The sequence below is a fragment of the Stigmatopora argus genome, chromosome 22, assembly GCF_051989625.1.
Source record: "Stigmatopora argus isolate UIUO_Sarg chromosome 22, RoL_Sarg_1.0, whole genome shotgun sequence".
NCBI lineage: Eukaryota > Metazoa > Chordata > Actinopteri > Syngnathiformes > Syngnathidae > Stigmatopora > Stigmatopora argus.
Genome location: NC_135408.1, coordinates 8,139,140 through 8,165,080, shown reverse-complemented (window position 1 = coordinate 8,165,080; position 25,941 = coordinate 8,139,140). Strand labels below are relative to the sequence as shown.

At 39.4% G+C, this 25,941-nt stretch overlaps 4 protein-coding genes across 6 annotated transcripts in view; 2 read left to right on the top strand and 2 right to left on the bottom strand.

Annotated features, from left to right (window-relative positions):
• Positions 1-15,856, bottom strand: part of map6a (microtubule-associated protein 6a) — an 18,329-nt gene extending 2,473 nt beyond the window's left edge. The window contains exons 1-7 of one of the 3 annotated variants that reach the window (XM_077591931.1): positions 15,744-15,806; positions 15,602-15,674; positions 13,150-13,299; positions 10,144-10,224; positions 7,193-8,189; positions 2,873-3,086; positions 2,193-2,404 (exon numbers count right to left, since the gene is read on the bottom strand). In XM_077591931.1, the coding sequence (XP_077448057.1) occupies positions 2,193-2,404; positions 2,873-3,086; positions 7,193-7,893 (1,127 nt within the window). In that variant the 5' untranslated portion in view covers positions 7,894-8,189; positions 10,144-10,224; positions 13,150-13,299; positions 15,602-15,674; positions 15,744-15,806. Of the gene's footprint in view, positions 1-2,192; positions 2,405-2,872; positions 3,087-7,192; positions 8,190-8,910; positions 9,238-10,143; positions 10,225-13,149; positions 13,300-15,601 lie in introns of those variants that run through there. The other 2 variants (XM_077591930.1, XM_077591929.1) reach the window with 2 other exon arrangements.
• Positions 9,007-14,219, top strand: mogat2 (monoacylglycerol O-acyltransferase 2). The gene is made up of 7 exons (XM_077591933.1): positions 9,007-9,081; positions 9,189-9,315; positions 9,741-9,919; positions 12,727-12,931; positions 13,169-13,343; positions 13,661-13,860; positions 13,974-14,219. Exons 2-7 carry the CDS (start codon positions 9,222-9,224, stop codon positions 14,126-14,128), a joined length of 1,008 nt encoding a protein of 335 aa, XP_077448059.1. The 5' UTR covers positions 9,007-9,081; positions 9,189-9,221; the 3' UTR covers positions 14,129-14,219.
• On the top strand, positions 15,668-23,738 carry dgat2 (diacylglycerol O-acyltransferase 2). Its single transcript, XM_077591932.1, has 8 exons — positions 15,668-15,830; positions 16,920-17,048; positions 17,299-17,406; positions 18,462-18,532; positions 19,836-20,040; positions 21,047-21,221; positions 21,787-21,989; positions 22,062-23,738. The coding sequence occupies exons 1-8, from the start codon at positions 15,791-15,793 to the stop codon at positions 22,214-22,216; spliced, it is 1,086 nt and encodes a 361-aa protein (XP_077448058.1). The 5' UTR covers positions 15,668-15,790; the 3' UTR covers positions 22,217-23,738.
• tmem218 (transmembrane protein 218) lies at positions 21,651-25,837 on the bottom strand. The gene is made up of 3 exons (XM_077591934.1): positions 25,422-25,837; positions 24,420-24,522; positions 21,651-24,213 (listed from the first exon to the last, which is right to left on the bottom strand). The coding sequence occupies exons 1-3, from the start codon at positions 25,529-25,531 to the stop codon at positions 24,079-24,081; spliced, it is 348 nt and encodes a 115-aa protein (XP_077448060.1). The 5' UTR covers positions 25,532-25,837; the 3' UTR covers positions 21,651-24,078.
• Between the last annotated feature and the right edge of the window lie 104 nt (positions 25,838-25,941).

Here is a 25,941-nt window from a genome sequence, read left to right as displayed (position 1 = left end):
ATAGTCCAGAATATACCATTTCCAGGCAACAAGCATGAAACAAGCACATAAGATTTGAATCTGGAATCCGCTCCCAGACAACCTTTTCACATGCATGTTGTTGTCAAGACACATGATCTCTTAATAAAAATACAAGCGCATGTAAATATTTCAGTAGACTGACAAAGTTTGAAATGCATTTGTATTCGAGATATGAAGCAAAAGTAATACAGTCTTCTGACCAAGAACAACATGCATCATAGAAAGAATGCCAGCAGTCATGCCAGAAAGTGGTGCAATCTTGAATAAGCATAGAAAGAAAGGAAAATTCTCTTCCATGTGGAATTTCAGATTTTGGTTGACAAAGACTAAAACGGGAGAAATACGGAATGACGCCTGCAATCGCTAATGCAAAAAGAAGCCAGAAGACACCTTTGATTTTCCTTTTTTGGGCGGCATTTATTTGTTAATTTTTCTCTAAAGATGAGCAAGCAAAAAACACAAGTACGTCACAGTCATTTTTTTGGGGTGAAGACATAACTTCCTTTACTATACTTTCTATCCTTATTTAGCGAATAACCACAAAGATAGCACCGTGTGTGTGTGTGGCGTGCTAAGTGCTGTCTACATGGCGTGTTCTTCTCGCCAATGTCATGTGACAAAGTGAGAGGCCTAAGCGAAGGCTGCAAAACACCAATGAGTCTGGCCTTCAGCTCCCATGCATTGGGCTTTCACAGACATGATGGTTGCGCTCCGCATAAAGGGAGGATGTAATGGATGTTTCTTTAGTGTAGCGCGCTCAAATCATTTGTTTTCCAAACATATGTTAGTGGTCACCACCTGACTGCTCCGTATGAGTGACAATAACAATAATTATATGTAATTTATACAATTTCAAGGGAGCCTAAAGGCCAACTTAACTGAAATAACGTATTTATTATTACCGATGTTTTAAAATTGCGACTAAATAAATGAATACATACTAAGTGTTTTCTTCTTATGATCATTTTGTGTCCTAATTAAAAAAAAGAATATTTAATGTTTACCCTTTTTAGGTTGACATAAAAATCATAAATGTCAATAGAAAATCTGGTACATAAAAAATAGAGACTAAATATTTACTGTTTTTGTGTCATTGAAGGTTTTAAAAAATAATAATAAAAAAATGGAATATTTCCTCTTCCCCTTTTTATGGAAATAAAATGAATGACGCTGAAAAAAAAGCGATTTGGGCAATTGTTAGGTCAAAAAATATTTGATAAATAATTGATTAATGATTAAAATAGGAGTGAGTTTGACACCTCTTTTGTAGGCGGAATGAATGTTAGTAAAAGTATGAATTACCAGTTAAGAAAATATTTAGTAAATCACTTGTTGATTGGTTTAGGTTTGAGTTTTTCCGGTTTCACTGAACATTTTGGAGCGTACGTACATTAAAGATGGTACTACAATAGCTAATATAAGTTAAATATATACAAGTGTGATTCAAGTTATATTATTACAAAGCACCTTACTAATCTTGCATTCTTTATCCAACACCTAACATGAAAAAATTTAACCAATAGAGTCATGTGGACTATGAATGAGGTAAAAAAAATGGGATACAGACGACTATTTCATAAAAAGATAGATTCTGCGAAAGCTGATCTCCAAAGTAACACAGAATGATGATCATGCGTGCATTCCACCTAAAGCATGAACATGAATAAAAAGCGTTTAAAGATGAAACATCGGGTACAAAAAGCGAGACAGAAATGGCAGACATTTGATTAACCAAGCACGAAATTGATCAAAAGATGCTCAGGTCTCGTTCTGATTCCTAATCAGTGCTTTCAATCGTTGATATTTTTGATGAACACAGTCCAACTATCTGCTCAGTTGATCAAGCCAAACGCTAGAAGCGTGCGTACACAGCCCGGTTCACCCTCGCATTGAGCCTGTTGCCATAGCGACCAGGGGAGACGGAGGCGAGCAAAGTGGGGGTGGCGGAGGAGCAGAGGGATAAAGAATACTCATGCCCACGATGGAAGAAAAAAAATGTCATCCTTTTCTTTTATTGTACTAAAGTACAACACAAGAAGGAGAGGAAGCAAATGGGAGCAAAGCACAAAAAAGGGTGGCAACAGAATAGGGAAAAAAAAACGATTTTGCAGCCTCCGTGTTTACTTGACCCCCGAAAACACGAGATGTGAAAGGTGCTAAATGGTTTTTACTCTTTCGCTTCGGCCAGTTTGTTGTTCATCTCTTTACTTTTCTCCTTGTCGCCCAACGCCGGTCGGCTGACGGCCTGCTTCTCCGAGGTCGTCTTCCCGGAGCCCCTCGCCGCGGCGCTCTTTTCTTTGGCTCTCTTGGGCGCTCTGGCCTGTCCGTGCGCAACCGGCATCGGCTTTTTGGCCCTAGTGCGAGGGACGGTGGATCTATCCACCTGTGGACATTGGATAGAACGCGTGAGCTAAAATCCTCGAAGCACTTAAAAAGTACATGAACAGCCTTTGAGTTAATGCTGAGACCGTGAGCTCCATTTTTTTTATGACAACCTCGGTCATTTTGCCGTCTGGCTGTCAGCCATCCGCTGCCAATCAAAGCAGCTCTTCTCATTCCCTTCTAACCCTAATTGCTAGGGACAATTTAAAGCGTTTTCCATATATCCCGAGTATCTGAGAAACCTCAGAGAACATGAAAACTCCCTCCCAGAGATTAAAGCCTTGATCTCGGAACTGCGAAACGGACGTGCTAATTGCTTGGTCCTAAATATTCATGTGTGTTGGTCCAAAATGGGTATGATTTTCTGTTTTATTGCAACATTTAGCCACAATCTTTATCGGTAAAAGGCTTGCTTGAAAGAAAATGTATATTTTCGTGCTGTATATATATCTAGCTGAGCGGTACTCACCTGTTTAATGGGGTCCATATATGGCTCGCTGTACAAACTGCGTATCCTCCTTCTCTCCTGAGCTTTGTTATCCGTAGCTTGGACCGGGGCTTGTCCTTTGTATGTCGCACTATAGCTGGTTTCCAGCCAGGTCTTTTCATCCGGAGGTAGGTACTGAGACTTGGCCCGGATCATCTGCGCAGGCTTCACATCCCTGTACGCCTTATATTCGGTTCTGCAGGAAGAAAATGGACATGATCTGTATGCTTGTTTTATTTGGAGGGTGCTAAAAATGGAAAAACAGAAAAGCTCTTGCCGTACTATTTTTTGGTGGGATGCAGTTATGTCATTGTTTTCAAGTGGCTACCTATTTAGGATTTTTCTTCCCCCTTTTTTAAACTAGTATTTTAAACAGTACAGTAGCAATAATAAATAATGAACGAGGAAATACATGATAATGTCAATAAACTCAAGCTGTGCTGACAGGAAAGGAAAAACACGGCTCTGCTTCTGTCTAAACGGATGATAAATATCACTCTTTCCTTTTGGCTCCTGCACCGACTCAAAAGGTCCGCGAGGCACATTTAAATGCCCTTGGTCGCGGAATAAACAAAGGAAACTGTTACAAGCACTCAATACTTGGCCAAAATCCTGCTGCATCATTATACAAAAATAGGCCACATTACCTATAAGGATTAAAAAAAAAATCAATAAAGACCGTTTGTTCCTTCCTATTTTTAGCTTTGAATACATTTCTCACAGGTAAAAAGCTACATTTTGGTTGCAGTGAGAACTCTCATGCACCATTTTTTTTTGCAAAAGACAGCATTCAAATGAGTTTAGGGGACCTTAAAGCTAAAATTTAAAGCGTTAATATTGACTCCATCTTTCAGTTGCCTGAGTCACCAACATTTGCTTTTCAAAGACTCCTTGGGGACAGTTGGATCATGTATGAAATAGGCCAGAGGGCCAAATGTCATCATGGGAAATGAAAATTGTGCGCAGCACAAAGGCTGATGACTTGGACAAAAAGAGAACGACAACCAGCACACAGAGAGGCATGACATAACAGGACTTAGGCTCGCTTTCAGAGCCGGGATGGACCACGAGGCCATAGAGCAATGAGAGATTATACAATGGCATCCAAGGACAAGGGTATAAAACACTTACATGTCACAACGGGGTGTCGATTGTGTAATTGTAAAGTACGACAACATACTGTGGATGCTATTCATGGTCAGTGTAACAATAATTCCTGTGTCCCTGAGATAAATGTTGGCTTCAGAAAGTGATGTGAGTGTATTAGTGTGTAAAACATGACGGCTGATGGAGAGTTAATGAAAAAAAATAACAGCACACGGAATAATATTAATTTAATATAAGAGATAGTATGTTTATTCAGATTTCTGTGTCTGTTGTCCCAGTATAAATGTTGGTGTGAATGGTTGACAAAAAAGCTTGCTTTATGCCAAAGTTGTATTTTTTAAAAGTTAATTTCAATATTGAATGAACATTAAATAGGAGGGATATTTTTAGTGTTGGTTTAAGAGTGGTATTTATTTCAAACATTTATGAGGAAAGCCTGATCTATACATTTCATATACCGACACATCCGTTATGCATCACTGCGACATAGCTATTGGTGCCATAGTGATATTTTTTGTTTTTGTTTTTGTGCTGAGCAGAGTGACCCGCTGTAGTGCAGTGGACGTGAAGAGAAAGGCTTCTTTTCTTCACTGCAACCGAGCTTTTGGCACTGACAGGAGTGGAAAGGCGCCAGGACGCAGCATGCAACTCAGCCTCAATCTTGTACAATATGCGCTGGGTCAGACTCATGCAACCTTGCTACGTTATTACTTTCTTTACGGTGCAAGAAAATCTAATTAAATGGCAATTGTGTATCTTTATGAGCGTTTCCAGTCAATTCAGTGACGTAAAACGTTTCACTATAGAGGCAATAACTCATGAGTGAATATCAATATCAACACACGAATAGTGAGTAAATGGAGTGAGCAACAACGTTTAGTATTGTATAGCATTTGCAGGGTATTTTTTACAGCAGTACTTTTAGTGCTTGTCATTCTCACATTCAAGGGTAGACATCGTGTGAATGACACACGCTACTGTGAGATTAAATGGGTTACATAAAACAGCCCTAGTAGGTCTGAATAAGGACTGATGAAACAAATGTCGTGGGTTTGATTTTTAATTTTACATTTTGGTAACAAAATGTGAACTTTGTTTCTGAGTGTGAAATCCAAAGCAGTTTTACAGTTGCATTATCTGGGGAGCAGCCATTTCCTGCAGTTTCTCTCTTGCGTGTCAGGGAAAACAATGTTTTGCAGGCTCTCTAAGAGGATGATTTCCTAAATCTAACAATCTTCTAGTTACATTGCATTCTGGTGGCTCATTTTGAAGATAAAGGCTTTTAATAATAGACGGGGGGCAGTTTAGAGAGAAAGGGATTTGGTTGGAGAGTTCACTTAATATGGGATGAAGCTGCAAGTACTGGTTGACCGACAAAGATAAAACTATACTTTCAGAGGCAATTTTTTCCTCCCTGATCATTTTATGATGGTTAAAAAATGCTCATAGATCACAGGAAAAAATAGAAGATGAACAAAGGCTTGGGTGGCTGTTTCATACTGGTGAGCTATTTTCAGGCGTAATAAAATGTCCCTTTAATGTGACTTAGAAAATAACGTCACAAGGAGTTTGGGTTAAAAATGTTGATTTTGTCCATCTCTTACAAGCTCAGTTAAAATTCCCAGAAATATCTTTTAAAATTTCAGTGTAATTGAGCTCCAACTAGTCCAATTTCTCATGCAAAGGCAGAAGAGCAATAAACTCCAACTCATGTTTAACGCTAATGAGGACAAGAAGTATGGATGGATGGTCCATTTTCCACCGAAGGGAAAAGCAAGGCACAAAGAGCAGATGATTGCTGAGGTCATTCTACACGGTGGATAATAATAGCTTAGCCAGAACAGGCAAGTGATGAATGAGGAACTGCATGAGTTATCAAAAGCTATATTTGGTACTGTCGACCAAATGGAGATTGGCATTAACATTTACCAAGTCTGTATCATTTTATCATGTAAAATAGCCTAGTCTGATCACAAATCCATATGCTATGTCTTGAGCTCATGCTCTAAATATGGGATAGGAGCATATATTATTTATTTCATATGGTTGCTGTACCATATGGCACAGTCCAGCTGGAGAGGAGTCATTAATGTTCCGAGAATGCAGTGACGATCCGGCGTAGTAATTGAATTTCAGACATTTTCCAAATTAGCACGGATACCGTTGCAGTGTGTGCCATGTCATTTGTGCCCACCATTCAAAATATGAACCAACAGTTGACCTGCTTGGAGGCTCTATTGGCAGAAGAAGACAGAGGATAGGCTGGGGCCTGTGCCGTGCCGTGCCATGTGTGTGTGTGTGTGTGCTTGTGTGTATGTGGGGTTGGGGGACAGCGCCCCGAGCCCTCCACAACACACACACACACACACACACACACACACACACACACACACACACACACACACACACACACACACACACACGTCAGTGGGCCACGAACCAGCTGCACCACAAGACACACTCATCTGATGGCATCAAAGCACATCATAATCAGCTGTTCTTCATCCTAAGGCAACCCGTTCGTAATGTCAGGTATATAAACCAGGGGTGGCAAACGTGCAGATCGCGGGCCGGAGGTGAGCCGCTAGTAGGACCGATCCGGTTCCTCTGCCTGACTTGTAGAAATGCTTTTATTTTTTTCGACAAGGGTGCCGTAAAGCCAGAAGTGTGATCAAGTGCGTGCACTTCTGCACTTGGCTCACTTTTCTATCCACCGTTTTCCGACCCCTGCTATCAAATCAATGCTTTCAATGGCAGTCCTCCAAATCAATAGGAAATTATACAAATTTTACCAAAAGTCACCTTTGAGCACCCGAAAATGGAATTTTATGACTTATTACATCCATTTGAGAATTCAATTAAACTGTCTGGGGATGCTCATCAGTGCCATTGATAGCGCTAGACGTCCAATCCATTTTGACTTAATCAATCAAATGGATTCGACATCTAGTGCCAACAAAGGCAGCAAGTAAATTAACTAGTTAATTTACTTTTTGGGCCAAAATTGAACCGGTCCAGCCCACATGAGATTTAGTTGACATGAATGTGGCCTGCAAACACCCCTGACATAAATTGTACTTTGGATATAAAATATCATCATTTTTGCAGTGTTTACAGGCCTACATACTGGAATTTTTTTAGGCTTTTCATTCGCCCTTGCTGTATTTAGTGAACGAGTGGCAGGTTTCTACTCACTTGTAAGAGCTGCCGGCTGAAATCTCCTGTTTAATTTGCCTGTTGACCGCATCCACAGCCGCCCGTCCTTCTCCTTCCACCTTCAGGACCACTTTCTTCTCCCCTCCGGTGTTTTTGCTCAACCTCTTTTTCCTTTCAGGGCCTGGATTCAGGTGTTTTTCCTGCACTTTGTCAGCAACGGCGCTCTTCTCCACGCCGCCGGCGGCATCCGCCGGTTGCTGCTTCCCGTGTCTGGACCTCTCTGGCGGCCGGTCATCACCCGCAGAGATGGTGGCGGGCGGCTTAGGTATCCACGGGTGATCATACCTTTTGGGAATAGGCCAGGGTTTGTAGTCCTTCTGGTACTGAGTCTCACTGTTGAAGGGTATTTCCGGACCGTGGTACTCGTTCTTGGGCTTAAAGCTGGGCTCGGGTCTCACCCTCCAGTGCTTGAAGTCCTCCCTCATGACGGAGCTGCACACTCGCTCCTCGGACACGCACCTCCGCGGCGCGCGGGGACCCGCGACGGGGCGCCGATGGCCGCGAGGCGGCTGCGTTTCTATGGCGACCCCGGCCCGGGATGGAGGCTGCAGCTGGACCTGCTGCATTTCCGAGGCGTCCGTGTACTTGGTGAACACTAGAGGCACCGCGATGTCAGCCTTGTCCATCTGGTTCCAGAAGCGGGCCATGCAGCACGCCCTGCTGATGCAGGGCCACGCCATGCTCCCCACCTCCCACCCTACCGATCCTCCCTTTTCAAAACCCCAGACGGACTCAAACTGGAAGGGGATACTTTACTGTACGATTGCACGGTGACCGTTTAGGTGAAGGTTAAAATGCATCGCGTGCATTGCCGTCGATCTCACCTTTGAAAATCAAAGCAGCGATTTGTGCACGGACGTCGTCTGTGTCCGTATCCTCTCTTGCCACATCATTCCACGCCACACAGGAAAGCCCCGCCCTCGCCGCAGCCGCTCAGCATCCGAAGATGCAGTGCAGGTCTGATGGGGTCCACGACCTAAACATCCGGTTAACCACAACTCATTTGTTGTTTCTTGAGACCTTTGAGTCAATAAAAACGTAGTTTTGTTGTCACATGTCTCACCACCAAGAAATAATAATAACTCTTACGACTATAAATTGACTAAAAATGCTCATTTGAGCCGAGTAACCAGCTTTATTTTGAAATCGTAACACAATTTCTGGTAAGAACCTGATCAAACACTTTGGACTTGACTTTTGCAAGGTGCCTTTAATTACCCTTCAAATTGATGAGCAGGAGAATCATTAGTGCTGATGAAACTCTTTATATGTATATAAATATATTGTATGTATGTATATGTACAGTAGGCATGTCTACATAAAGTTGGGTCAATAAAATGTCACCATTTTTTAAAAGACCACTTTTTTGTTTCCAGATATGTAACAAAAACACATTAAATAAACAAAACTGCAATGCAAAAAATGTCAAGATATGATTCACCTAGACATTATGAGAAATATTTTGAATAGCATAAAGATGAGAGTGCATCAGTAATCATCATATTCTGAAGAACCCTGTTTTGAACTCTCATTCTTTAATATTGAGAAAACTGGAATGCCTGTGCTTTTGTTCAAGATATGAAAATTCTTGAATACCAAAATGTATGATATACAACTCTTAAAATGTAGTTTTCAATTCTCTCAGCCAGATGGGGCTACTTCTACAGAGACTCATATTTATTAATCTTATTACTTACATTTTCAGTCTTTTTTTTCCCTCCAGCCTGCCCTTTGTGCTACAGAAAGAGTTGCTAAAGACACAAGGGAGTTGAAACTTTTGTCCGTGTGTTAATTTCTGCTCCTGTTTCAACATTCTGTTTGAGCCATTCTTGCCTTGTCAGGTCAAAGATCAGATATGGTACGATAAGGTAAGCACCATCCATTGAATCGCATTTGGAGATAAGGCAATCCATAAGGAGGGATGAAACCCTTGCCAGACTTTGGACTTGCTTCACTCGGTTATTTCCCTTCCCAGTTCTGCGCGTTGTCTCGCTTTTCTCGGGGTAACATGAAGATTGATTTTGCCCCCGTCGACGTGCCCCTACGCAGGAGACTGCAGACAGCCGCGGTGCTGCATTGGGTTTTCTCCTTTCTTGCCTTAGGTAAGTAAGCACATTTCCTTCCAAATTATGGGCGTGTGCATAGAGATTTGGAATGACGGGTCAAAACCTGGCATGCTTTAAATATCTTCTGGGCTTAGTTTTCGTAGTCTCCACAGTGCAACTAGGATTTAAGATATTAAGTAGTAGATAGTAAAGTATTAAATCGACTTTAGAACTGAGCGTCCAAGGGAGGGAGCCAAACATAAAGTCGCGTGATGTGGACGACAGGTCAAGATCAACTTTGTTGTCATATGTAAGAGATATGTACAACATACTGGTCTGTTTGAAACATGTGCATTAGCCTTATTCTGGTGTCGTAGTCAGCATCACGATCGTTAGAGGTGAAAGGTCAGAGTAGTTCGTTAAGGAATATGTGAAAAGAAGAATTAAAAAAAGAAAAACAATGTTGATGTTTCCCTTCGCAGCTCCATCTTGCATCCTCCTGTTCTTCTATCTGTTGTTCACGCGATTCTGGTTGATCAGCGTGCTCTACTCGGTGTGGTGGTTCTTTGACTACGATACCCCTGCACGCGGAGGCCGCAGGGTGCCTTACTTGTGTGGAATTAAAATATGGGACTACATGCGGGATTACTTTCCCATCAAGGTGAGATGCAAGTGATGGGGATATCATGAAAAGGAATAAACCCCAACCCATATATTGAGGTTCTCTGTAATACAATTCTAAGATGTGTTGACTGTGAGTTTAATAGGAAAGAGTAACTAACCATTGTGACAACCAAACTCGTACTCCCCTGCATTTTTGGCAGACTCATTATAGAATTGCAATGCTTCGTTACCGCAATGATGTCCTTGCTGTTCTTCACTCACTTTCTTGCCAACTGTCACCCGAGCTCAAATTTCACTTGCTAGAGGAAGTCTGCTATCGATCTCCGTTTTTCCACGTTTCACCTTTGCACAAAGTGAAATACAATCAATACAGTTCATCTCTCGTGATTTGTTTGAGAATTTACTATACGCTTTAAAAGATTTGGTCAAACATTGACTCCTTTCTTAAAATGTCCATTTAACGTCATAGTTGGGCAGTTCTTGTTTATTTTGACTCTGTATGTTTTGCCATTCAAGCATGTTTGAATGAAATAATATTTGACAATTGATTTTAGGTACGTTGACCCAACATAAGGAGGATTTTTATTCAATGTTTTGAACGTTTCCTTTGCCATCTAGAGTGTCAGGACTGTTGTGTCCCTCTTGTGGTCAATCCCTAAGACTGCAAGTACTCTAGATATTGTAGCTGAGGTCAGTTAGGGAATATTTTTGTTATTTGTAATTTTTTTATGTACACTTATTTGCCGTTTTAATTCAATCCTGTGAATCATACACAATTTTAGTATACATTTTCCAATGGTGTGTACCGTATGTTGCATTTAAAGTGTTTTTTTAATTAGGATTTGAACTAAAGCAAAAAAGAAATATAATTAATAAGGCTTGTATTTGAATGATCTGGATTGATCACATTTTAACAGTATACACAGGTATAATATAAATACTAATACATATAGCTATTCTGTACTGGGTTTAAATAAAAGTTTTAAGGTAGATTAAGTTTGCTTTGTATTAATTAATCGTTTAGAATATCAAAGAGATTAATTTTGCTTTGTATTCATGAATTTTCATATCAAATAATCTCTGTTCCAGCTAGTTCAGTATAAATGCCATAACATTTTTCTCCATTATTTCTTGGGCAGGCTCATAAAAAACTAGTACAAATATTAACAGGATCTTTTTTTGTGGACATTGGCTGATGGTGTTATCGGTGTTGAAATTTGTTTATGTTTGTGCCCGACACACTTGGTAAAATACAAAGTAAATAATGTGCCAATTGGGATCTCCAAGTTTGTAAATGATTATCACGTTTCCAACCTTTAAACCTGCCTCGTTCTACCATCCATGTGGTCTTTTCACCGTCATCTGACTCTATGGTGCGTTAAAACTGGGACAAAGAAGCAATGTGGAAAGGAGAAGGAGTACCCTTTTCCTTTTATTTCATTGGACTTTTGAAACCGCTGTTTCTAATGATACCATGGTCAGGTTTGACTCAAGCAGCTGATTCTGATTAGGAAAAAAAGGAGGAATTGTTCAGAGAATTTTTCTCTGCACGTTGGTTTAGGAAGGGGGAAAAAAACTCACATTCATCGCAACTACTTTACATGTTTGATATTGAGTGAGAAATCAATATGCTGTGTACATGAAATGTCAGAATGCACAAATGCAAAGCATCATTCCAAAGGTTTAATAATCCACCACGAATAACATGGAAATGTGCTATTTAGGAAACGATAATGATTGATTACTTATCATATCATACACTTGTGGGTCATTCTGTTGGATTCACAATCTATTGAGGTCCAAAATTAATGAGGGATGATTCAAATTATGGGTATAGTGACCTCTCCAAATGGTTTCGCCCAGTTGTTTCCATTTTTCCGTCATCAGAGGTTAATAAATTCACAATTAGCATACTTTGGGCAGCTCTTTTGTATGAATGTTGTTTCTACCTATGTAGTGTTGTTTTGTGCTTCAAGCCATCTTGTTTTACTGTGTTGGTTTTGCCAGCTATTTTATGACAGGATTTTTTTTTGTTAAATAAAATCACTTTTAGTTTTGCACCTGCCCCTCCATTCTGGAATCCTGACAGTATGATAGTTGGACCTTTTGTTTATAAACTATGTTTGGATTTTCAGAATTCAAACCAATGATTAACTTGAGCTCTCGTGCCGTACAACACAAACAAAATGAAACGAAACAAACACATGGCTCTGTTTTGAAGAACATGTTTCAACAGTGTGGCATCAGCATGAAAACGGATGAGTGAAGAAGCCAACGGGAAAAAAACAGCTTGTAAATGTGTGAAATATCTTGATCATATACATGTGTGACCCTGAGAGTACTTTAACCTTGAAATACAGTACTAATCTCACTCTGGGTAGTTTAGTGCTGATTGTTTTTACACAAAGGTTCTGCAAAAACAAACAACTCAAGAGGACAGATGTTGAACGTTGATAGCGACCTTCGGTATCTCTCGCTATCTCCTAAACTGGGCGTGTCCAAAAATGTAAACACATCTTACTTGTGTTATTTTATTGGATTATTTTTAGAGGGGCGAACGTCAGAAGAAGAAAGTCCAAAATGCACAACAACAACAAAAAAACATAATTCGCCATGTAGGATAAATGACATTTTTTGTGGGAATTATATTTTATCATTTTATTTGTTGAGTAGTCATTATTTTTAAAATGTTCATCTTCTGACTTCACCCAAACTTTCCAAAGCAATTGAAATCAAATTACAAAATTATGACTGTTTAACCAGGGCACACATTTATATTGACCTATCTTGCACATGAAACGTGTATTTTGTATTATTAAAATATATATTTTTTTGTTCCCCCAGTTGGTGAAGACAGCTGACCTGGACCCTCGGCAAAACTACGTCATGGGCTTCCACCCGCATGGCGTCCTGGTGGCAGGAGCCTTTACCAATTTCTGCACCTATTCCACAGGCTTCAAAGAACTATTTCCAGGCCTCAAATGCTACCTGCTCATGCTGCCACTTTGGTTTCGAGCCCCCTTCTTCAGAGACTATATCATGTGTGCAGGTTTGCTCCACCATTTGTTTCATTTCATTTAAATTTGTCTACGTTCAACAACTTCTAGTAGCCGTTAATAATACCAAAGACCTCAAGAATGTATTTAGTTTAAGTAGTTTAGATTCTTCTTCACTGAAGTAGTCAGCCTTGGCATCATTTGACACAGGAGGCCCTCTATTTGGCTCCTACATCAAATTTCATCAACCCACATTGTGTATTTAACGTACCTCTGTTGCAATTGTGCAGGTCTGATTCCATCTGACAAAGAGAGTGCCAGTTATCCACTAAGGCAGAGGAGGGGCGGTAATGCTGTTGCGATTGCCGTGGGGGGCGCTCCGGAGGCCCTGGATGCCCATCCTGGGACGTACAATGTACTCCTGGCCAAGAAGAAAGGGTTCATTAAAATGGCTATGGAGAACGGGTAAAAGAAGTTCTGATTTTCTAAGCTTCTGTGGCTTGCGTCAGTCTATTTAGTTCACATATTTTGCGGATTGCTTGTAAATTTGTTATACAGAGGTTTATTCAGGTCCTGGAATTTCCTGGGGAAATTTGTCATGTGATTTGGGATGGATTGGCGATGTGCGGTAAAGATTTTGAGGGAGAAATAATTGTGAAACTGAAGACAAAGGACTGTACTACCGTCTTACATATCAATTGAAATCTTGGGGCCATTTAATGAATAATTACAGGACATATGCACCTAGTGTGCCTTATAGTTTGTTATTGCTTTTTTTCCAGCGCTCACTTGGTGCCAGTCTTCTCGTTTGGTGAGAACGAAGTGTTTGACCAAGTAGGGAACAGGAGAGGGACCTGGCTAAGAAGTTTACAGGAACAGTTACAAAGCATCATGGGTATCTCCCTTCCTCTTTTCCATGCTCGTGGGATTTTCCAATACTCCTTTGGTCTCATGCCATACAGAAAACCCATTCATACCATTGGTGAGTGCATTAAGTTTGAACTGGTCCTGGCCTCACCAATGCCATTGGGTCTGGCAAACTTTTCTAACGTTAGCCTGATCCAATATCTCACTTGATTCATTATTTATGTGCAGTCGGACGACCCATTAAGGTGAAAAAGATGGAAAAGCCAACAAGAGAAGAGCTGGACGAGCTTCACCAGTTGTACATGGACGAGCTCAGTCATCTCTTTGAGCAGCACAAGACAAACTACGGCGTGGACGAAGAAACCCACCTGAACTTTGTCTGAACTGCACTAATGAAGCATTATTTTATTTATTCGGAAAGGGTCTGTTCATTGGGTAGGGGATAAATGTGTAAAATGTAATGCAATTATTAAGAAGGTGATGTTTGTTTGTGTATTTTTTCTGGGTGTTTGGGGGCTGACAGCACAAATAGGGGGAGATAAGGCGAAAGAGAGAAAGTATTTGACATGAATGTTTGACGCTATATTTTAAAAGGAGGGAAATAAAGGCTACTTTTGTCCAACTCTTTAAAAAAATAAATATTTTAAGAAAAATCCTTGCTTTAAATCCTGTGTATCTCTTGCACTTATTGTCTCCTTTGAAAAGTAACGGGAAATCGGGAACTATTTTTTTGGGGTGAAAAAAAGTAATGAAGTCATTATGATTGGGTTATGATATCATGGTACAAAGTAAAGATTGTTTCCAAATGATAAGGCTGTCTGTGAACTTTGGCCATTTTTTATTAGCTGTTGGCTGGATTTGGATATTTCCAAATGGAATGTCTGTCTGACTGGACGATGGCCGGATTGTTTCACCACAATTTTGGGCAATAAGTGTGTTTGACTAACAAAATAGTTGCTGAAATCAAAAAGCGCGTGTCACTTTGCAGGATAAGGACTTTGTCTGAGGACTTTGTACAACAAAATGGGTTATATGAAGTCTTCAGTGTCCATACTAGCAAAGGTATTTAGGAAAAAGAAGTGAGAAAATGGCTGAACTCGAGTGAACTATTGCCCATCACCTCATGTCATGGACTCTATGACAACATCTAAAAACTGTCTGTTCATCAGATATGTGAAATCGGGTCAAAATTTGGGGCGGACTGCAAGAGATAGCAAAGGGCAAACGAGTTTTATCAGGCAATCGAAATTGGCATTCACCGCAGCCCGATTACTGTAGCCAACGCGATGACATCCTGTTGAGGAAGCTCGGAAATCTGCTGAAAAATGGTCAAGAGGAGACCCACATGATTTAAAAATGCACTCATTGCTTGAAAGAACGAACACGGGAAAGAGAAATAAATAATATAGAAGATTTTCAGCAACCACAATAACAAGCATCAATATTGCAGATAGTTGCAGGGCATGCCACAAAAAATATCTCCTAAAGGAAGTAATATATTTATTATTTTAATAGCAATTCCCCAGAAACTACACAAGGGAATTTGAAAGTTTTTTCCCCCCAATCAAATATGAAAGAAAACTTTACGGAAAATAAGCTTTGCAAAATTCTGTGACCGCTCCCACAAGTCTACATTATACGCTTCCCTTGTGAAATGGCACAAGCCAAGTTATTTGTGACCAAAAATATGTATAAAATGCCCAATAGAAAAAAATGCACCCCCGGGCAATTTGACGAGAAATGTCATTTTCTAGTCTTCAATATGCACATGACTCCATGAAGCAAAGGTGCAATGGGGCCGAACTGCAGCTCCACGTGCTCTTGTTTTCTAAGAGGACGCCGTCATATTCACTCACCTCTTCACTCGCTCCTCCCCCTCCCGTAGCTCCGCCTTCTTAGCGATTAAATGCCCAACGGGAGTCCCGGCTCCTTGCAGTGGAAGTCATGACGGAGGAGCTGTGAGCTTGGACCTTTTTTTTTTAGTACCTTAGCACGTACATCCTATTTTCCTCCCCGGACTGTTTTTTCTTTTCCATCCAAGAAGCATGAAGACCATCCTCGCCGCATACTCGGGGGTGCTAAAAGGTAAGCAAGGTCAAGCATGGCAAGTAAGGTGCAGGCAGGGGAGGCTGGTAGGTCTAAATCAGCTGACATTCACAAACACAGAAAGTGAACATGGTTAGATGAAGTTGTAAATGATTGGAAATCAAGTGTTAGGATTTGATCTTCGACTGTGACAAATTCACAGTTCAGAAATGTTGATTATTTGGCTGTCATTCTTCCCCAAACCGTGAATATAAAATTAAAGCAGCATTATACAAAAATGACATTTGTTCCAAGCAAGGTTAATAGCCAAATAATAATACTAAGTAATTGTACTTCATGTTCCTCAACTTAGTAAAGAATCATGAAATTGAATGCACTAATTTGTTGGTTATTTGCCGAATCGTCGTTTATACAGGTCAAAATGACAAACTGTTAACTTCTCAATGCATGTGTTTTTTTAGATTGCTTTTTATTTTTATTATAACTGTATTTTGTGAAAAATAATCATTTGTGTGAAAGATGACAATCAGTACTTGAATCAAAGCTAAAAACTAAATTAAAACGAATGACTCCAAGAAAAATGAACACTAATAACTAGTATATTCACTCATATAAATGCATTGAAACTAGCTAAATGAACAAAATTATTATATCTTTGCTTCCTTGCTTCCAAGTATGGAGGTGGAAGAAATCTTTATATTTTACACGACTTTCCTTCTCAATAGTTGAGTGCACATGCGTGGGCCATAACATGCACGTTTACTTTGGTTTACTTTTCTGTCTGCTGACCAGTTTGATCTAGCCGAGTGAGATCGTACGAGAACTGTCTTGCTTACAAACTGACACAATTCCTATTGATTGCCTGAACTGGTCATGGGTTCTCCTTTTCAGGTACACCAACTAGTGTCTTGGTGCCAGGTTATTTTCAGTGTGGACTAATCAGATTAGTTAAAGTCTTCCAAGTGAGAAGTTGTCATTGGATTTAAATCTGATTTAACTCTAACGTATTGATCTCATAGTCAGCCGTCTTTTCGTCACTTTGCTCTCTTGTCATTTACTTTCGACTGCTTACAAGTGGATGGAATTAAATGGTTACTTTTCTCGACTGTCACATTCAAAAAATTCCAGGCACCGGCACCAGCATCCTTTCGTCCCTGCAAGACCTGCCATTGGCTTTTTGGCTCCACGGATCCAAGATGGAAAGACATCTCCAGGTCCTCTCAGTGCTGCAATGGGTGCTCTCTTTCTTAGCGCTGGGTATGTGCACGTGCGCTCGTTATTATATATTTTTCTCATGCTGAAAGAAAGCTAAGTAAAAGCTACAGAATTAGCATTAGTCTCATTAGTCCAAAGTAGGTCAGCCTGCTAAGATGCAGTATTGTAAATGCAGACTCATACGAAGGCCTTGTGGGGATTCCGTCCTCTTTTTAACTTATTTAAATGTATACGTTGAGTTGCCACTCTTGGTTTTTGACAGTCAACCCCTTCCCCCCCTTTTCTCTCCCAGGGGCAGTTTGCACTGTGCTGCTAATCTACATGTTCTGCACTGATTGTTGGCTTATCGCTGCCCTTTACACCGCCTGGCTCATAGTTGACTGGAACACCCCAAAACAAGGTATTTTTAAAGTGTTCCTGGCTTTTTGGGGGTAAAAATGATCTGAAGGGGTTGAAATTTCAAGCCCCAAAAAAGATATGATTGCGTCATGGCGTCACGGGTGAACCTAGTGCTTGTTGTTGAGGTGTGAAATCGATTAGGCAATGCACGTACAAAGAAGTGGATCTGTTTGATCATCGAAGGCACGCCAAAGGGATTTTTGAAATGTGCGGGAAAGGGACTGTGTTAAAGATTCAATCGCTTGATTGTCAATTTTTTTGGAAATATCCTTACGTAATGTATTTTGAGTACTCATCATTCCTTTAATTCATTAAATGAGTTACATCTACTTCTATGTAAAAGGTTGTTGGCCGTGCTTAAATTTGTGAATGAACTGAGGAGAAAACTTTGGATTTCAAGTTCTGGCGCGTTTATAATTATTATTTTTCAATGTGTAGTGCAAGCAAAATGGTTAAATCAAAGAAATGGATATTAGTCAGATAAAGTATGAGACAAAATCTCCCATTGGGGGTTTTGGATCATGGTTTCTACCCTCAAGCCATTAGTGAATGGCTCATCATTTTAACATTGCTGATTTCATTTTAATTAAAGTCTGCGTACTATATTACATAAATTTCCCCCCAATATAAATCCTGAATTGCGTGCGATGCCCAATTGTGAGAATTTCATTCTTAATTTAAAAATAAAAAAGCAGTGACTAGTGATTTGGGGCATTTACATTCAAGCTTAAACAAACAATATAATGAATTACAAGTGAGTGCTTTGTAAATTGTGCTGGAAATAAAAAGTATAACTGAAATTAAAAAAAACAACTGAAACTAGATTGTGTGTTCACAAAACTAACTAAAATATATTGAGATGATATATCATATAAAAAAAACTAGCAGCAGGGTTACTGTATACAATGAAACAATAAAGTTTTTACCATACTATAAATTTCACATTTATTTTTTGTCGAGGTAATCTTGTTCCCTTGAGCAAGACACAATACACTGTACATAACACAGAATATTGAATTACCATAATTATTTTCTACATTTATTTTCTCAAACCAGGTGGCAGAAGATCATCATGGGTAAGAAGTTGGCGAGTGTGGTCCTACTTTCGAGACTATTTCCCAATAAGGGTAAGTACCATATGCGCGCAATACGACTAAATATGACTTATTTTTGAACATACAAAACAACAGAAACTGCTGACGAAGTTGTTGTCAGTATGTATGGCTTAATAATAGATAAACTTATCAGAGCAATGCTTGCCTATCAGCTGTCTGTTAAGACCTTGATTTGACTTTGTCCTGCTTGATAGGATAAAAGATGATGAAAGATGTTTTTTGTTTTACGTTGTATGTTACTTGATATTTTGAAGTTGTTACCAATACCGTAGCCGTGAGAAAACAAGTCCTACCTTTTCGAGAATGAACTTTATCCATTGTACTGATCGGCACTGTGTCTTTGTTTGACCATTTTGTTCCCTAAAATGCTTGTCGTCATTTTAAGAAATATCAGTACGTACATTGCTGAAGGAACAAACCAAAGGTCTTGCCATTTTTTCTTACATCTAGTTTTTAAAAGTTACCAGTCATCTCCTGGAACAATTTGCACTTCCACACGCACACTTTTTCTCCGAATTACCATTCAAGTTCTGCAAGATAATCCATTTATTAATGGATTACTATCAATGGACAGTGAACAACTGGCTGCTTTTTTACATGAGCTGGAGGCTAATTGAGCAAAGTCCAAAGCGGCATTAAAAAGGAGTACGATGACTTTTATGAAAGGAGTTTTGTGAAGTTCAAAGCTTTTGTATTCGGTGTACTCTGTTCCTTTTGGTTTACTGTCCATCGGCATGACAACCAGGTGGGATCTTAAATGGGATCTCATTTGCTTCCGTGGTTCTGTCACTGTTGCCTGACCAACTCCTTATGGTGTACACAGTGAATCAGATTAATAGATTATCGTTGCAGTTTGAAATAGCCACCAACCTACATTTTCTGTCTCGGTCACGGCAACCTGAACAGGTCTGGATCATTATTTTATAAGCACAATTAAGGTGTTATAGACAATTCCATTGATAAGAATGCCCTAGTTTCTTTGTTCCTATAATGCACTGGTCTGAATTGACATTTCAACCAATTATTTTAATACAATTGAACGGTACGGCTAAAACATTTTAAGTACCAAGCTTTTAAATGTGAGTGTAAAAGTAAGGTAGCGGTCAAGTCAAATATGGCATGTTAGACATCCTATGAAAGAAAATTGACTGATGATGTGATGTCACCTTTTAAGTGCTATTTGTTCACCTGCAGTGGTAAAATTAACTACTGAATGACATAAATATGGACTTTTTAAAACCGTATTTCTTCCTCTTGCAATGTGTTCCTTTATGGAAAGCTGTCTCACTCCCCCTTTTGTCCTTTTATTCGACAGCTGATTAAAACCCACAACCTGCCACCCAACCGGAACTACATTTTTGGCTACCACCCCCATGGCATCTTATGTTTTGGGGCTTTCTGCAACTTTGGCACAGAAGCCACGGGCTTTTCCAAGAAATTTCCGGGCATCAAGCCGTCCCTGGCGACCTTGGCGGGGAACTTTCGGATGCCGGTCCTCCGTGACTACCTAATGTCTGGAGGTGAGTGGAGCCCAACAAAACACAAGGAGTTACACTTAGTTGTTTTGATCTGTTAACAGAGGTGATAATGGTCCGCCAGACGAGGGATCTTTGTCCTTTCGAACGGCTACAGTAGCTCTGTTTACTGGGTTTTGCTTTGTTTGTTCTCCAGACCCAGATTCAAATCAATGCACATTCTCTTTAAGGTTACTTTAGGTCAGGGACTTCATTTTAGGCTCAGGATCCATACACAAGTGGAGATGTACACACACTAACAATGACACTACTTCCATAAGTAAGGGTCTACATGGCAAACCTATTTAGATGAACATATACAGATTTAGTTAAGGACACTAAAAATGCGACATAAAATGGCAATTGGCAAATACAAGAAGAATAAAATATTTAATCTAAACTGCTCAGGGTAAATTGTCCCGAAACTGTTCGAGAGCAAATCAGTCGCACTTTTCCCTTTTTCCCATTACCTAATATTTTCAGTGCTAACCATCCTAAAAGCACTCTTTAGAGATTTTTTACACCCCGTAGAACTGAAATCATGGCGAACTATATGCCAATTTGTACCATATTTTCTGCACGAATTAAAAAGTGAGTCAGAAGAAGGGGGAATAAAAACATAAGTTGCGTTTTTCATTCAGGGCTCATATCTTCCCAACTGTAGATAGCAGTATGTACTTTGAAATTGATGTCGACTTACATAATCATGTTATGAGGCCCATCTTTGAAACGGAATTGATACTGTGGTCTAACTATGAGGCAAGTACACAAATCAGCTTGTACACATTGGTGGGGACATATTGGTAGCCCGACAAATCTTTAAAAACATGCTACTACATAGAACTATCTATGCCCAAAGGTACTTAGAAACAACTGATTGGACTTTGATTGGGACCTAAAGACAAAACATTAGGTCTGCATCACAAATTTAAACAATTTCTGTACTTGTATTGAGCCACAGGATGAAATACAGTGGTAAAAATTTGTGAACATTCCTATCCAAACGTTTCAGGTATCTGTCCTGTGAATAAGAACTCCATTGACTACCTACTGACTTGCAACGGTACTGGAAACGCCGTGATCATCGTTGTGGGAGGTGCTGCGGAATCGTTACACTGTGCTCCTGGCATGAATTCTGTCATTCTGAAGAACCGTAAAGGCTTTGTGAAAATGGCACTTCAGAAAGGGTAAGATGGGTTGTTCCATCTCTGCCAATCTTCTTTCAGTAAACTCTTTCTCATTCCCAGTACATTGTTACTAAATCATGTTGTGCCCTTTAGTAATGGACAAATGCCAATAATACACATTCTATCAGTTGTGATATCCAGGGAACCCAAACAACCCAGATTATGGCAAATATCATTAAGGATTAGTTGTAGTTTTACCTTTTAAAGCAGATTAGTGCTGGTTAGAAAACAAATGCAGTTATGCAGACATTACAACATAACAGTTTTGCAACTGTTCAGATTGAAAAGGAAGCTATTCCTTTCAATGTAGTAGCTTTTTTTTATTAGCACTTATTACCAAAAGAATAATTCTTAAATGGATCTAAAGATTACAGACCATTTAGACAAGGAGTTGTGTTAGAAAAATAAAATGAAAAATACGAGTTTGCATAACTTTTCGGAGCATGACCTTTATTTGAAAATGGGTTTTGCGGGAAGCAGGTTTTCGATTACAATTCAATTTAAAATAAAAACTTTCAGTTTAAAAGCTTAGCTAGTTATCACATATTTGTCTCTGTGCTTTCAGCTCTGACTTGGTTCCAGTGTATTCTTTTGGGGAGAACGATGCCTACAAGCAGGTGATCCTGGAGGAGGGCTCTTACTGGAAAAGCGTCCAGAAGAAACTACAGAAGTTGTTCGGCTTTGCTCCGTGCCTTTTCCATGGCTGCGGCCTCTTTTTTGGCAATTCCTGGGGTATTGTACCATACGCCAAACCCATCACCACCATAGGTAAGCGCTCTTTTTGCTAAGAACAAACACTTAATGGCCGTCAAATGCTAACCGGGCTTGACTTTATCGCAGTTGGGGAGCCGATCACGGTGCCAAAAATAGAAGAGCCGTCGGAAAAGATGGTGGATCTCTATCACGCAATGTATGTCAAGTCCCTCCAGTGCCTGTTCGACCAGTACAAGACACGTTTTGGCTTGAAGGAGAGTGACATGCTGATCATAGAGTGAAAGGAAACGGTCAACATTGAAAACTGTCTTCTTCTGATCCCGCCTTCACTCTTTCCAGTCCAATTTTGGTGCCTGATTGGGGTTATCTTTGTACTTGCGATGCCAAACTTGAGCGCGATCGTGTCGTGTCTCTCAAGCAAATAGCCATACTGTAGGTTATCCTCAGGGATTGACAGGCCAGAGAGAATGGCACTGTGGCAAGGACCAACACTGAACACGACAAAGCCAAAAAAAACCTTAGCAACAAGTGCCTCTTGTGTGTATATTTACATTTTAATAACGAAGGTAACCAAAAAAGTGTGTGCTGGAAGCGCAAAGTAGAAGGAAAGGACGTCAAGACCTAGAAATTCACGTTTCTATATAAAAGCACAACCAATGCATATTAGGTTTAACGGAATAGTAATAATTACAGATAAATAAAACTACCTAGTGATAAGGTTGTCATAGACACATAGAAAAAAAAGCCTACATGTATCCATTGGGTTTTGAGATTGTAAATGCAATACATTTCTGCATGTGATTTTGGAATTGCATAAAGTATTATAATTATATTTCATTATGAGGAAACGGAGCCTATGTGGGCGCTTGTCTCTTCAATGAATGTTCCCAATGCACTTTTTACTCACTAATTCTCTTTAAGCGGCTTTGTTCCCCAAAAAAAACAAAACTTTTAATACGAGATCTCATTTCTTGTCCAATTTGGGCTTGAATGGGTGTGTCGTGCTGTTATAAGTTTTGTGGCTTTTTCCCCTCCAAGTGCCTTGAGAAGGTTTACGTTTGAAGTCTTAAAAGGACGATGTGAATTAGGATATCTGTTTAGAAGTTTTATGTTTTATTAGATCACATGGTGGGTTGTAATTTAGAAAGAAAAGGAAGGGATTATATTACGTAATATATTTCCAGAACTGCAAAGATACTTTCAAACAATTCGATTTGTTTAGATAATCATTTTTTTCCTGCCCATAAAATTAGAAAAAAATGATAAAACAACATGTTGTATATGTATTTTCCTCAAATTTAATAAATATGCAACTTGTTTTATGCTCGATTGATAAGGGTCTTTAATGTCCTTATCAAGCGTGCATTCATTTTACTGCAGACAGGTAAAACTTTTCATTATTAGAATGCCACTAAGTATGAAATGTTTAGAAAGAACTATAACCTTACTAGATATCATCATATCATATCTCATTTTGACAACGTGGAAGAGTCTGGTTTTGATGGAATGGCTCACCTATGTGCCGTAGCCTTGACAAAATTCTGAGCAGAATTCCCTAAATTTTAAACGTTTTTGTATTTCAACAGACTCCATCTCTTTGAACGTGCCGTCCGTGTACAGACTAATTGCTACTGTGCTTTCTATGTACACTTTTGTTGTTTTTGCACAAATGTTTGTTATGTTGTTCATAATGCTTGTTTTACTTATCCCATTGCATTTTCAGGGATGAGGGAAACACATTTTCAATCCTCTGTATGTCTGGTACGTACGTCAAGTTTTACATTAAAATTGACTTCAACTTCAGGTTTTATTTATAATCTCTCAAATGCGTCTTAAGCCTTTGTGGTGTCTTTGTTTGTACCGCTTATTGTGGCGCATGTTCTTTGGGATTGCAGGGCAATTTGACAAAAACTAGGCACATATAGGTAAATTACAAATTACAAACAGGTCCCACACTAGTTTTGGCCCTACTTATTCATGAAACAATAGAAACATATTGAAATGTGACCAGGGTTGACATTTAAAATTCAACACACAATTCAACAAAATTCAAATGAACAAAAAGATTTCTCAATACAGATGGTGCCTAAATGTAAATTCACCTACTGTTGGACAACAGCAACATGGTCCAGAGTCGAATCTTCTAGTGTGTTCTAAAAGCTTTAGCATACACAGGCTCCAGGAAATGAAAGGGGATTAGCATGATCAACCCAAAGAGAAAGCTCAAAGTCAATAAAGCCAACAGCACATAGCGAGCGATGAACAGAGTGTCCACTATCTGTGGAGGAATAAAGAAGATATAAGTGTACTTAGTGTTTTCATTTCTTAAGGCGTGTTACCATATTTATTTATTTAGACATAAAGAGGCACAACCTTCTTTTGGGATGAGACAGCAGCTTTACAATCTGAGCCTTACTGGATCGTACAGTGCCAAATATTTGTTCAGAAATGTTAAAAAATGCCCAAATGAGCATATAGTTTCACCTTTTTCTCTTTGACGACCGAAGGAGTTGATGAGCTTTGAGGGAAAAACACCAGAGCCAGGGTTATGGTAAGAGCCAAAAGGAAAACCGGGACAACGCCGAGCCTGGAAAATTACAAACAAATTTCATGGTGTGAAATTATGAAGACAGAAAATATTAATTTGTGCGATGTTGCACATGAGAAGAGTGGTTATTTCAGCATCATTGATGTAGTCAAAAATGTATACAACATAGGAAAATACCTTAATACATTTACAGTTTATAGTACTGCATTTTTGTGTACTTTTGGATTGATGGAGAAAGTGTGAATAGTATCACAATCTATTAATTACATTTTTGTAAAATCAACGCCAACTTTGTTGTTTTTGGTAGGACATTTTTAGATAGAGGGTACACATCCAGATCTTCGATGTTTGATACAAAGCCGTTATTATACAAATATAATATGAAAATAAAAAAATATTTGTTTATATGATAGTATGACTATATTAAATGTGCCTTTCATGATCTTTTAGAGAACTTTACTTGCAATTAGGTGGTCATTTAGATTGTGTGTGTCAATGCTCTGCTCACATAAGAGATCCAGCTGCTCTGTACAGTGTTACCCCAAGCAATAAAGATGCTATTAAAATAGCAGCAATGATGAAAACGCCTTGGCCAATCCAGGGTGATGGCTTTTCCATTTTTCTTCAAGTTAAAACCTCGGTGTCCAACCAACAAGTGGACAAACAGTGAACATATGGGTGGGTGCTTTTATCTTTTACTAAAAGATAACCTTTAGTCCAGATTTAGAAATATACACAAGCCCCTCCCTTTGCGGATACATTTGTATTTTTTTAATTGGATTGGATAACTTTATTCATCCCGTATTCGGTATGACATCTTTCATTTTCCATACTATTATCACGTACTTGAAATGGCAACGATAAATAAGGGATGATGGTTGAGTGAGAAATGTTAGGTTTTGCTGATACTATACTCACTTTGCTGATACTATACTCACTTTACTGATCCAGACGCTCTGAGAAGTATCATCCAGAATATGACAGTCACAATCCAAACAGCACTGATGACGAAAACGCCCGTGCCGACTCCTAAAACTGTAGCAGCCATGTGATCGTTTCTTGAACATTAGGCGTCCATGCAGTGTTATTTTAAATATAGGATTCCATTGCTGGGTGGATATACCACGTTAAGTGTACCCGCTAATCTTTCCTTCTAAGAAATGACTCGGATTACACTGACGGATCTACATTGTGGTTTTGCCGTCGCGATCATGGCAAAGTGCGTTGGTAATGTCCATTTGTCCAATCAATATGTGCAAAAGGATGGAAAACAACTATACATCTGAATTTTAATGGCATACAATGCGCCCAGCCTCTCAGCTTCCTAGTAACAGCAAACTCAAATATAATTGGGTCTTGGAAATCCACTTCATCCAATCAAAGGCCTTATTACTCAAACCCGAGCGTTCCTCGTGTAAAACAATACAATGGCCAACGATACGTTTTTGGCTTGGTTTT